General features: G+C 42.4%; 1 protein-coding gene across 3 annotated transcripts in view; it reads right to left on the reverse strand.

Moving 5' to 3' along the window:
• Window positions 1–6,654: 6,654 nt before the first annotated feature.
• The window catches only part of LOC137546355 (uroplakin-3b-like protein 1), a 162,952-nt gene continuing 156,620 nt past the window's right edge, over window positions 6,655–12,986 (reverse strand). For all 3 annotated transcript variants that reach the window (XM_068268697.1, XM_068268696.1, XM_068268698.1), the window contains exon 6: window positions 6,655–7,036. In XM_068268697.1, coding sequence (XP_068124798.1) covers window positions 6,865–7,036 — 172 coding nt within the window. In that variant the 3' untranslated portion in view covers window positions 6,655–6,864. The remainder of the gene's footprint in view (window positions 7,037–12,986) is intronic.

Here is a 12,986-nt window from a genome sequence, read left to right on the forward strand (position 1 = left end):
TCTTTACACATAACACATAGAGAGGAGACATCATGGCTAAACGGATGAGTGATCAATGCTGCCACACGTGAGCGGCGTACATATGATGCGGCCGCCGGTGAGTTGGGCACCGTAAGAGCCGAATAATAGCTCTCCCTGTATGCCGCTAAACTACCCAGTTGCATTAAGTACTATTCCCGAATTACTGTAGTGCGGGTTGCACATCAAAACATTGCTGCTATGACAGTGCCCAGCTTCGGCGGTCGGCGCTGAGCGCCCTGTGCTGAAATTACCTGCTTTGCATGAGGGGGCCATGGGGAGCAGTGAGGTAATGACCTTGGGGGAGATAGGGGGGCCTCGCTCACATTTGCCCCGGGGCCCCGGGACCCCTTAAACTGGCCTTGCTTGACGGAGACCACTCAAAATAACTTTTATTTTGCACAAAGACAATACGTTTCACATTTACTGTTCAGCCTCCAAAATTTGCTTCAGGCAGCAGAAAGTCTAGAACCAGCGCTGACTCTGGCCACGGTGTATGCTTCCTTCCTTTCAAGAGACAAAACACCTAGGATGCCAGGCCAAGCAAGGAGATTCAAGCTGGAGTGCAGCACTGCAAGCAATGTTTCAGGAAATCAGTACAATAATTCCTGTAAAAAAAAAATGCTGTTTACTGCCTGTTCCTTGTCTGCCCGACTGCCCCTGTCTGCCACTTATCTGCTTACCACTTTTTGCCTGCCACTAGAATCTGCGTATCAGTGAACCAGCCCATGAGTAATAGTTACCTGTCACTTGACTTAATGGTCTTTTGAATCTTCCTGTCTCTAGGCTATCTGCCTGTTACTAGGGTACCCATTACTACATAATTTGTCTTTGGACTATTTGTCACTATTGGGAACATTAGAGTTTGAACACATTTAGAGGTTGATACATAAAATGTATCTCATTAATTATCTCTCCATATCTGGGTATCTCATGATTTATCTCTCCTTATTTGTCTTAACTCATGATTTATTTCTCCTAAACTGACTTAACTCATGGTTTATCTCTCCTTGGGCTTTTTTGGCAGTTAGAAACGGCTGTAAACAGCTATTTCCCACAATGCAATGAGGTTCACAGACAGGAAACTGTCAAGACCATGGTCCTGACATCACACTGTGGGAGGGGTTTCACCACAATATTAGCCATACAGACCCCACTGATGATCCGTTTGAGAAAAGTAAAAGATTTCTCATGGGAAAGGGGGTATCAGCTACTGATTGGGATGAAATTCAATTCTTGTTTACGGTTTCTCTTTAAGTGCCACCATGGACTCAATGTTGAATAGTAGCAAGAAACCACAATTTGGTGTCAGCTGTAATGGCTGACAGAGTCAGTAGATAATGTCTCATTAGAGAGCAGTGGATACGGCAATGAGCTGTGTTCACAGACAACACAAATTGTGAAAATGTTGTGAAAACAATCCTGAGCCCACTACTGAAATATATCTGCTTTAAAGAGACACTGTAACATTATTTTCAGCCTTATTTCTTCTATCCTATAAGTTCCTACACCTTCTAATGTGGTCTGGATTATTGCAGCCTTTTCTAGTTGCTCTGTGATAGGGAGAAGTTATGCACGCCCCCTCCACGCCCCCTGCAGGCTTTGTGTGTGTGCTTTGTTTATCCCTCACAGACAGGTCTCTGCTCTCAATTTCAGCTTGTCTGAGGGGGAAGGAGCTGCCCATGCTGAGAAACTGTGTGAATCCCTGACTGGAGTACAGAAAATTCACTATGTAATAAAAACTTGTAGTATACTGTAACATGGTATATATATATACACATACATCACTTCCTGGTTAGCGGCCATGTTTTTTGTTTGTAAACACTGCCTAAAACTGGCGATTAAAAGCCAGTATAACGGCGGGGAGCGTCAGAAACGGCAAAGAGGGATCCAGGACATCACAGTGACTCGATTGGTATGTTTTTATTGTACAAATTGGACAGTACAGATTCTCTTTAATTCAGATCTGCTTGAGGTCCAAAATCATGGCTGGTAAAATTTGGCTTTTGGCCTTGTGCTTTGCATACAGTTTTCTCTAAATTGCCTGACAATCTTTTATGCCATTATGGTTGGAATTTGAAAATACAAAAAACAAAACAAAACAAAAAAACAAGAGCCTAATCTAGTGTAGTAAGTAGGTACTGATGCATAGTTTTTTTTTCACAATTAATTAAGAGTGATACTCACAAAGGTGGGTTACCTCAAAGGCAACCTCTGTGTAGGCAGGTGGGTAGAATAATCCCAACCCCACTCAGGTTGAAAAAAGTTGCTTTTATCGCAAGGGTGGACGGTAAGCAATGCGATGATAAGTATGTAAATAGAGGATCCAACAAGATATACGGTAATACACTAAAATCCAGAGCACATGCTGGACTTACCTTACATAATTTTTTACTTGAAGAAACAGGAGCTTCCGGTGAAACAAGTTGCAAGTGTAGGTTTTTTAACCTATTTTGGTTCCTGGACGTAGAGACTACGTCCAGGAACCATGCGCGCTACCGATCGCGCACGTGCACGCGCGCTCCTGGCCCACGGTTCGTTAGCCAGGCAATCAGTGTATCGGCTATGGTGCCCGATCACTGATTCCTCTCCCCCGCTGAAAAAGCGACAGCTTCTCTCGGAAGCTTCGCTTTTTCTGGCTGTAACGTACCCCATGCGTCGCTCTAAGCGTGTGTTACGCTTAGAGTGACGTCATGTAAACAAACTCATGGCCGCCATCTTGTGGCCAAAAAGTAAAACTACAACTAAAAGTAAAAAAAATAAACTTCAAACACACATTTACATTATAAATCACATGTTTACATCCCACCCTCCCAAAACTACCCAAATAAAATGTTTAATATAAAAAACAAAAACAAAACATTACAATAAAAAAAACAACATGTAAATATTTACATAAGGGTGTAAACTTTTTAAATATCAATGTAAAGATGAAATACTTCTAAATTTTTTTTTTATTTTAAACTTGTAAATAGTGATAGATGCAAAACGGAAAAAATGCACCTTTATTTCCAAATAAAATATTGTCGCCATACATTGTGATAGGGACATAATTTTAACGGTGTAATAACCGGGACATATGGGCAAATACAATACGTGAGTTTTAATTATGGAGGCATGTATTATTTTAAAACTATAATGGCTGAAAACTGAGAAATAATGAATTTTTTCCGTTTTTTTCTTATTCTTCCTGTTAAAATACATTTACAGTGAAGTGGCTCTTAGCAAAATGTACCCCCCAAAGAAAGCCTAATTGGTAGCGGAAAAAACAAGATATAGATCAGTTCATTGTGATAAGTAGTGATAAAGTTATAGGCTAATGAATGGGAGGTGAACATTTCTCAAGTGAAAAGTGAAAAATTTCTCAAGTGAAAAGGACGGACCGCGAATGGGTTAATGACCGTTTAAACCTGTTTTAGAAATAGACTACCTGTATCGTATACCTGGAGGTAAGTCCACCACTACTTCCCTTTTAAATAAATTTTAGTGTATTTTATCTTGTTGGTGCCTCTGTTGATCTCTTTATCATTGCATTTTTATGAAGTTATGTACTGTATAAAATGAAATCACCAGATTCTTTGAAATTGAACGCTGAGTTATGATATTTTGAAATTCTTACACTATTGTAGTATAACAGGCTTGGCTTCGGTTCACTGCAGAAGCAAAACTCCAGGATGATGGCAGTGCCCTGTGCTGTCTTTGTGAATAATAGAATTACACCTTACTAGGTTTTTAGGTCCATTGTGCCCTGCTAGATTTTTTTCATACACCCTTTTCACCCATCCTTTGAGGAAATAACCCCTCGGCAATAACACATTTCAGGGAATTGTCCATTGGATAAATATCACAGATTTGGATTTTAGACCTACACTGCCACTATGTCTGTTTATGATAACTAAATGTCCAGCTGAATAAACTTTTCTTTTATTATGACTTCAATTATTTATACACTATTCATGCTGTGTATGCTACCTCTTTTGCCTTAGTGAAGTTGTATCGTCTCTGGACCTCTTGGTTGGAACTTTTTTCAGTGAAGCCTCAAACAGGTGTACGAGGACTGTTGCCCCCTGGGATTAGGACTAAATGCCTCAGGCAACAGTTCTGATGCTGTGGAGGAGGTAGATGGGACAATGGAGCAGCACGGAGCGGACAAAGTAAATAGAGTGAGGACTGCAACTAGGCTGATTGCTTGCCAATGTCTGTGTCTTTGTATATTTTATCATAGGCCAAATTCACTATACTTTGGTAAGATAGCAATGTCTAGGCAACGCACTGCAGTTTTATCATTACTCATGCAGACTGCACAGAGCACGTTATGCAATTAATGCAATCCACGTTACCTGGGTAATACTCACATTGCTAGGGTAATGCTCCCTACACAAGTAGCGCCTTGTAGACTGCGTAAGTATCGGCAAAATTGCTGTGCTCTGCCTCCACATGGCAATCTTACCCAAGTTAAGTGAATTTGACCCCATGTCACATGCCACTTCAGGTACGCTTTAAACAAGATGCTGAAATCTTGTCTAATATTACTGGTGCAAGGTGGTATACCAGGTAAACTATTGATATTTGGTACGTATCAATTAGAGATGGTCATTAGGATGCTAATAATCCAGCTGGCATGCAGATTTAATGCATAATGTATTCAGCCTAGAAATGGGTTAATCAAAATCAGCAGGACGGGCATTTGATATGCATTTTATTATTGTTTATTATGCTAAGGAGCATATGTAACACTGTGTCATGATGCTTGCTTGTGGGTTAGTCATATACAGTATAAAGCAGAGCCTATGGGTAAAACAAGAGTGGCACACAAATAGAGTGCCTAAAGCAGGTAGCCCAGGTTCACGTACTTATATGTTATAGCTATTATTTGACTTCACTGTTCACGCACACACTTTCTTGTGACCACACCTTCTATGTTTTTGAATGGGCCCTGCTCTGTTTATTTTACGCAGGGGTCCTTTGTTGGCTGTGGTTAGTACTGGATCCTTATTGTACGCCTCCAGAGCCTTTAGAGTGATTAGGTTTAGAGAGATATTTCAACAACCATTACTATCTACACCAGCAATTGGAAGGGGTGGCTAATTAAAAAATGCCATTGAAAATAGCCTGCTGTAACCATTCATTTAACTGAAAAAAATGTAACCACACTCATGGTTTAGCCCAACCCATAACTCTTCAAACTTGGCCTGCTGAGTGCTGATGCCCCCCGAACATCAAAAATGATGGTTGTCCAGATTATGTGTTCCCTTCTCCGTGGTTCAGTAGATAATGCATAGTATTGACTGTTTTGCAAAAGCTTGCATGTGAGTAAAGTTCCATGCAGGTTTAATGAATTCATCTCAATATTGGCCTCGGTAGACCCCAGCAGTAACAGACAATGACAGGCGCCTGCAGAAAACATGTGAATCAAACCTTAGACTTCCAAAAAGATTCTGTTCCTGGTAATATAATAAATGTGCAGGGTGCCATAGCTCACTGAAGTAATTTTAAGCAACAGTCTAAATCTCCATAACAGTTTAAGACACTTGTACCATTGCAATGGAGGGTGATGCATGTGTGCTTATAGACACATATGGGCCTTGGTCAGCATGAAAAGTGGAGTTTAACTTTAGGTGGCTGTTTTTCCATAAGATTATTAGAAGTGTTTGTTATGGAAAACAGTATATGCACTGATTATACTGTCTAATTTATTGTATTTATATGTCTTTTTTTCTGCTTTGGTGGGTCCAATCAAAATGTTGCCCCCTGGTTTCTAGTTATGCCCATATATACCTCCCAGCATTTTCAGAGACTTGTTTACAAAAAAAGGATCACTTTTTGAAATTGACTATGTACTACACAACTATTTCTCAAATAAGTCATTCTACTATAAACTCGTTTTCCAGATCCATCTAGATAAACACAGGGAAAATGCTTAGAGTGATTATTTTAACACTTTAGCAGCCAATTTATTGAAAGGCTTGCAAGTGCTCCAGGCCAATTTATTTTAGCACATTTTTTATTTCTTGTTTGTTACATTTTCTATGCTTCTAATTAGTACTGCTGTAAAATGTATTTATGGCCACTTGTCACTGGGGGGCAGTGTGAGACAATAACAGAGGACTTCTACTTTAGGTTTCTATATTTTATGCTAGTAGAAAGAGATCAAACATTCTGATAATTTACAGCACAACGGGTTCTACCAACTGAGGTCAAAAGCAGTGCACGTATCTCAAACGAGATAACTCTGTTGAAGCTGCTAATTGGTTAATAATAACAATGTGAACATTTTGAATAGTGTTTTTGCCCAGTCGGACTCAATATGCTTGAGAGCTGCAACCAGTACAAGTATGATCAGTAGGCCACCCTGGAGCATTAGGGAGTCTTGCCCTTACTAAATAGGTAACTGGTTCCAGACAGGATTTAAACCATGATCCGAGAAACACACATGCTCAAAATTCAACATATTTTGCAATCAAAATACTCTTTCCAGTTGCTCTCACTCCTATGCATAAGAATATCTGGAAAAAAGGAAGTGTTGATTTAAACTATTAAAGGCTATTAGATTACATTAGGATAAAGTTATGGCAGGTTCTTAAAATAGAGATAACTTTTTTTGCCACTGAAATAATTGCCAGTCGCAGGCCTTCATACAGTAGACAGAGCAAAACGTTTTATTAAGATAAATGAAAACAATTACTGCATCCGTAATAGACAACATTACAATGTAACAACTTTCAACTCCAATCGTCCATTTCTAAAAATAAAAACATACAGGACTCTGGGTAATTGCTCCACGTTGTACAGCATATGTCTTGACAAATCAACAACGCATATATGTGAGAACCAAGCTATGCCAAATCATTTGAACACGGTATACACTGAGGCTGGTTTCACTGAGATCCGTTTTGAATGTGTCATATACAAGTTGTGTGGAATATATGTAGTGTTGAATACATAGTCATTCATGTCAAGCTCTTCTCTCACTAAGAAGCCTTCATTGTCAATTTTGTGACACCAGCAGATGTCTTTGCTGTAAGTAAAAATGCACATAGGAAAAATTTAGCATGAATGATATAAGACCATAAACATTAAGAGAAACAGAAGACAAGTTGTAATTAAAAAACAATGTGTGTGTGTGTGTGTGTGTGTGTGTGTGTGTGTGTGTGTGTGTGTGTGTGTGTGTGTGTGTATGTATATATATATATATATATATATATATACATATACATATACATATATATACATATACATATATATACATATACATATACATACACATACACATACACACACACACACACATATACATATATATATTTTATATATATATATATATATATATATATATATATATATATATGTATATATAGTGGCTTGCAAAAGTATTCGGCCCCCAAAGTGGGGTGTGCGTAATTATTCAGCCCTCTTTGGTCTGAGTGCAGTCAGTTGCCCATAGACATTGCCTGATGAGTGCTAATGACTAAATAGAGTGCACCTGTGTGTAATCTAATGTCAGTACAAATACAGCTGCTCTGTGACAGCCTCAGAGGTTGTCTAAGAGAATATTGGGAGCAACAACACCATGAAGTTCAAAGAACACACCAGACAAGTCAGGGATAAAGTTATTGAGAAATTTAAAGCAGGTTTCAGCTACAAAAAGATTTCCAAAGCCTTGAACATCCCACGGAGCACTGTTCAAGCGATCATTAAGAAGGAGTATGGCACAACTGTAAACCTACCAAGACAAGGCCGTCCACCTAAACTCACAGGCCCAACAAGGAGAGCGCTGATCAGAAATGCAGTCAAGAGGCTTATGGTGACTCTGGACGAGCTGCAGAGATCTACAGCTCAGGTGGGGGAATTTGTCCATAGGACAACTATTAGTTGTGCTCTGCATAAAGTTGTCTCTTATGGAAGAGTGACAAGAAGAAAGCCATTGTTAACAGAAAAGCATAAGAAGTCCCGTTTGCAGTTTGCCACATGCCAGGTGGGGGACACAGCAAACATGTGGAAGAAGGTGCTCTGGTCGGATGAGACCAAAATGGAACTTTTTGGCCAAAATGCAAAACGCTATGTGTGGCAGAAAACTAACGCTGCACATCAAGAACACACCATCCCCACTGTCAAATATGGTGGTGGCAGCATCATGCTCTGGGGTTGCTTCTCTTTAGCAGGGACAGGGAAGCTGGTCAAAGTTGATGGGAAGATGGATGGAGCCAAATACAGGGCAATCTTGGAAGAAAACCTCTTGGAGTCTGCAAAAGACTTGAGACTGGGGCGGAGGTTCACCTTCCAGCAGGACAACGACCCTAAACATAAAGCCAGGGCAACAATGGAATGGTTTAAAACAAAACATATCCATGTCTTAGAATGGCCCAGTCAAAGTCCAGATCTAAATCCAAACGAGAATCTGTGGCAAGATCTGAAAACTGCTGTTCACAAACGCTGTCCGTCTAATCTGACTGAGCTGGAGCTGTTTTGCAAAGAAGAATGGCCAAGGCTTTCAGTCTCTAGATGTGCAAAGCTGGTAGAGACATTCCCTAAAAGACTGGCAGCTGTAATTGCAGCAAAAGGTGGTTCTACAAAGTATTGACTCAGGGGACCCACACCCCACTTTGCAGTTATTGATTTGTAAAAAATGTTTGGAATAATGAATGATTTTCGTTCCACTTCTTACGTGTACACCACTTTGTATTGGTCTTTCACGTGGCATTCCAATAAAATTGATTCCTGTTTGTGGCAGTAATGTGACAAAATGTGGAAAACTTCAAGGGGGCCAAATACTTTTGCAAGCCACTGTATATACTAGTGACCTTAGCCCGGGCTAGGTCTGTCACCACACATGCGCGCGCGAACGCCCGCCGCCGAACGTACGTCGCCCCTTCTGGCCCCGTCTTTCCCTGCAAACCGCTCTCTATGTCTCTGCGTTTCTCCCTGCACATGCGCACTGCAACAAAAGGACTCACACAGGGACATGGGACGCAGAGACTCTTAGGTATTATTATATAGGATATTTATATTTATATCCTTCAATTTATAAATGAATGTATTGCCAGCAGCCATAGCCTGTGATACTTATGGTTCCTGGTGGGTGGTTAGCAACACATCTAAGGGAAGATCCCTACCTGAGGTGGGTGCAACACATGTAGGGGAAAATCACTACCTGGCATGACTGGGTGTCAAAACATGTAGGAGAAGATCTCTACCTGAGTTGGGTGGCAACACATGTAGGAGAAGATCTCTACCTGAGGTGGGTGGCAACACATGTAGGAGAAGCTCTCTACCTGAGGTGGGTGGCAAAACATGTAGGAGAAGATCCCTACCTGAGGTGGGTGGCAACACATGTAGGAGAAGATCTCTACCTGAGGTGGGTGGCAACACATGTAGGAGAAGCTCTCTACCTGAGGTGGGTGGCAAAACATGTAGGAGAAGATCCCTACCTGAGGTGGGTGGAAAAACATGTAGGAGAAGATCTCTACCTGAGGTGGGTGCAGGGGCGTAGCAATAGTCATAGCAACCATAGCAGCGGCTATGGGGCCCTGGAACATAGGGGGCCCAGTGGGTACTTCATGTATTCACCACTTGTGTTTCTTCACCATCTGGCCTTGTCTCAGTGCCCATGGACTATGTGCAGTGTTAAATGCATAAGAACGTAAATTGCCCAATTACGGTAACTCATATCCCTAGTGTAGGGGCATTTGGTATCGCTTAAGTGCCTACATCTGAGGGCCCCATGAAGGTTTTGCTATGGGGCCCCATGATCTCTAGCTACGCCTACAAAACATGTAGGGGAAAATCACTACCTGCCATGAGTGGGTGGCAAAACATGTAGGAGAAGACCTCTACCTGAGGTGGGTGGCAACACATGTAGGAGAAGACCTCTACCTGAGGTGGGTGGCAACACATGTAGCAGAAGATCTCTACCTGAGGTGGGTGGCAACACATGTAGGAGAAGATCCCTACCTGAGATGGGTGGCAACACTTGTAGGAGAAGCTCTCTACCTGAGGTGGGTGGCAAAACATGTAGGAGAAGATCCCTACCTGAGATGGGTGGCAACACATGTAGGAGAAGATTCCTACCTGAGGTGGGTGGCAACACATGTAGGAGAAGATCCCTACCTGAGGTGGGTGGCAACACATGTAGGAGAAGATCCCTACCTGAGGTGGGTGGCAACACGTGTAGGAGAAGATCCCTACCTGAGGTGGGTGGCAACACATGTAGGAGAAGATCTCTACCTGAGGTGGGTGGCAATACATGTAGGAGAAGATCCCTATCTGAGGTGGGTGGCAAAACATGTAGGAGAAGATCCCTACCTGAGGTGGCAACACATGTGGGGAAGATGCATACCTGCGGTGGGTGAGCGGCGACCCTTGTAGGGAAGATTCTGAGGTGGGTGGGTGGCAACAATGCAGGGGAAGATCCATACTGGTGGTGGGTGGGTGACAACCCTTGTAGAGGAAGATCACTACCTGAGGTGGGTGGGTGGCAACACATGTAGGGCAAAATCACTCCCTGAGGTGGGTGGGTGGCAGCACATATAGGGGAAGATCCCTACTTGACGTGGGCAGGTGGCAACTATGGCCATATTCTCACCATCATTTTCGTGAAAGTATTACATAGTCACATTTATGAGAATATTCCTAAACGGGCATGTTTCACTAAATGCATTAAAGTCAGTAGGAGCCCCATTTCAATTGGGTTCCAGCGAGTAGCTCAATCCTCTTACAGAAAAAAGGCTTCAGCCTTTTCTGTATTTCCAGCCCTAGGGATGGAAAATAAGCTTTTGCAAAGGGGTGGAGCTATATGCTTGGAACCCAGCTCAATCTGTGCTCTGGTTAATCTTATCAGTAACACAATGTATCAAGGCATTTTTTATTTACACCAGAGGTGCGCTTTTATTGACTTTGGTTGTATTCGTACAGCTCTATAGCTACAGTGCTCAAAACAAGCATATCTTGGTGGCCATACACGGTACAATAAAAACGTTCGATTTTCCCGTTTATTCGATCTAAATGATCGAATTGAATGAAAGTTGAAAATATTTTTTTTTTCGATCAAGAAATTCGAACGATTATCCCGTTTTTTCTGGAAAAATTATCGGACATGCTGGAAAAATCTTTATATTCGATCTAATGGAATAATCGAACTAAATTATCTAATTGAAAAATTGTACCATGTATGGCCACCTTTAAAGAGACTCTGTAACCTCAAAAACATCCCCTGGTGGGTACTCACCTCAGGTGGGGGAAGCCTCCGGATCCTAATGAGGCTTCCCACGCCATCCTCTGTCCCACGGGGGTCTTGCTGCAGCCCTCCGAACAGCCGGCGACAGACCCGACTGTAAAATCAATATTTACCTTTGTAAAGTAACAGATTGCGCTACTATGGAAACAGATGAATGCTAATAAGTGGTACTGATAATTTTTATTTTCATAAAAATCAGCAAGTAGTAGTAGACTCTCTATTTATTGTCGTTAAAATAAATGGTAATAGACTCGCTATTAGCTGTGCAAATTGGCAAACTAGAAATTGATCCTGAGTTCAAAAAAATTAAAAACAATATATGTACATATATTAAAACAAAAATAAAAATAAAAAATAGATAAAAATAAAAATGCAGAGAATTCAATTGATTTGATGCACTGAATTATATTGCATATGGATTCCAAATGATAGCTCATTGGCAATGTTTTTTTATTTTTATTTTTGTTTTAATATATGTACATATATTGTTTTTAATTTTTTTGAACTCAGGATCAATTTCTAGTTTGCCAATTTGCACAGCTAATAGCGAGTCTATTACCATTTATTTTAACGACAATAAATAGAGAGTCTACTACTACTTGCTGATTTTTATGAAAATAAAAATTATCAGTACCACTTATTAGCATTCATCTGTTTCCATAGTAGCGCAATCTGTTACTTTACATTGTATTCTCTAGTAAGGGATTGGGATCCTTCAACAGATATTTGCAGCTACAGGTGTAGGCGCAGCGCTATCCCTCTTTTTTCAATATTTACCTTTGCTGGCTCCAGCGGGGGCGCTGTGGCTGCTTTCCGCTCCGAACTACACGGAAATACCCGATCTCAGTCGGGTCCGCTCTACTGCGCAGGCGCCGGAAACTTGCGCCTGCGCAGTAGAGCAGACCCGACGGCGATCGGGTATTTCCGTGTAGTTCGGAGCCGACAGCCGTCAGAGCGCTTGCGCAGGAGCCGGGAAGGTAAATATTGACTTCATCTTTCATGGAGGGCTGCAGCGAGACCCCCGTGGGACAGAGGACGGCGTGGGAAGCCTCATTAGGATCCGGAGGCTTCCCCCACCCGAGGTGAGTACCCCCCAGGGGATCTTTTGATGTTACAGATCCTCTTTAATGCAATTTACAAGCTCTACATACACTATCAAGTGATGTAAGGTACTTCTCAACATATTAACCACTTCGGGACCGGCCGCCTAACCCCCCTTAAGGACCAGGGCATTTTGCGGTGGAGGGGGGTGCGCGTGTTTGGGGGGGTCAGGCGGCCGGATCCCGTCTGTAGTGTGCTGGGCAGTGTCCCCCCCCCATGGTGGCAGGTGTCCCCCCTGTAGCTGGACGCCATCACTCACCTTCCAGGCTCCAGCGATGAGCCACAGAAGCCACCTCTTCTCCAGCCGGCATCTCCGCTCCAAATGACGCTCAGGTCGGGTCGCGGCTTAATGACGTCATCAAGTCGGGACCCGGCGCTGATGTCAGATGGAGCAGAGATGCCGGCCAGAGCAAGGGGGGCGCCGATCGTCGTTGGAATAGCAGGGAGGTGAGTGAATCCTCTTTTTTTCCCCCCTGCCGCCGCCGCCGCCGCTGTCAAAGTGATCACTACGATCCGACGGCGATCGTAGTGATCACGTGATCAGCAGCCATACGTGATGCCTGCTGATCACTGAGGGGAGATGCCAGCTGTCATATGACAGCTTAATCTCCCCTCTTGGGTGCGCACGATCGCG

Source organism: Hyperolius riggenbachi, chromosome 2 (assembly GCF_040937935.1).
Source record: "Hyperolius riggenbachi isolate aHypRig1 chromosome 2, aHypRig1.pri, whole genome shotgun sequence".
In the NCBI taxonomy this organism is placed as follows: domain Eukaryota; kingdom Metazoa; phylum Chordata; class Amphibia; order Anura; family Hyperoliidae; genus Hyperolius; species Hyperolius riggenbachi.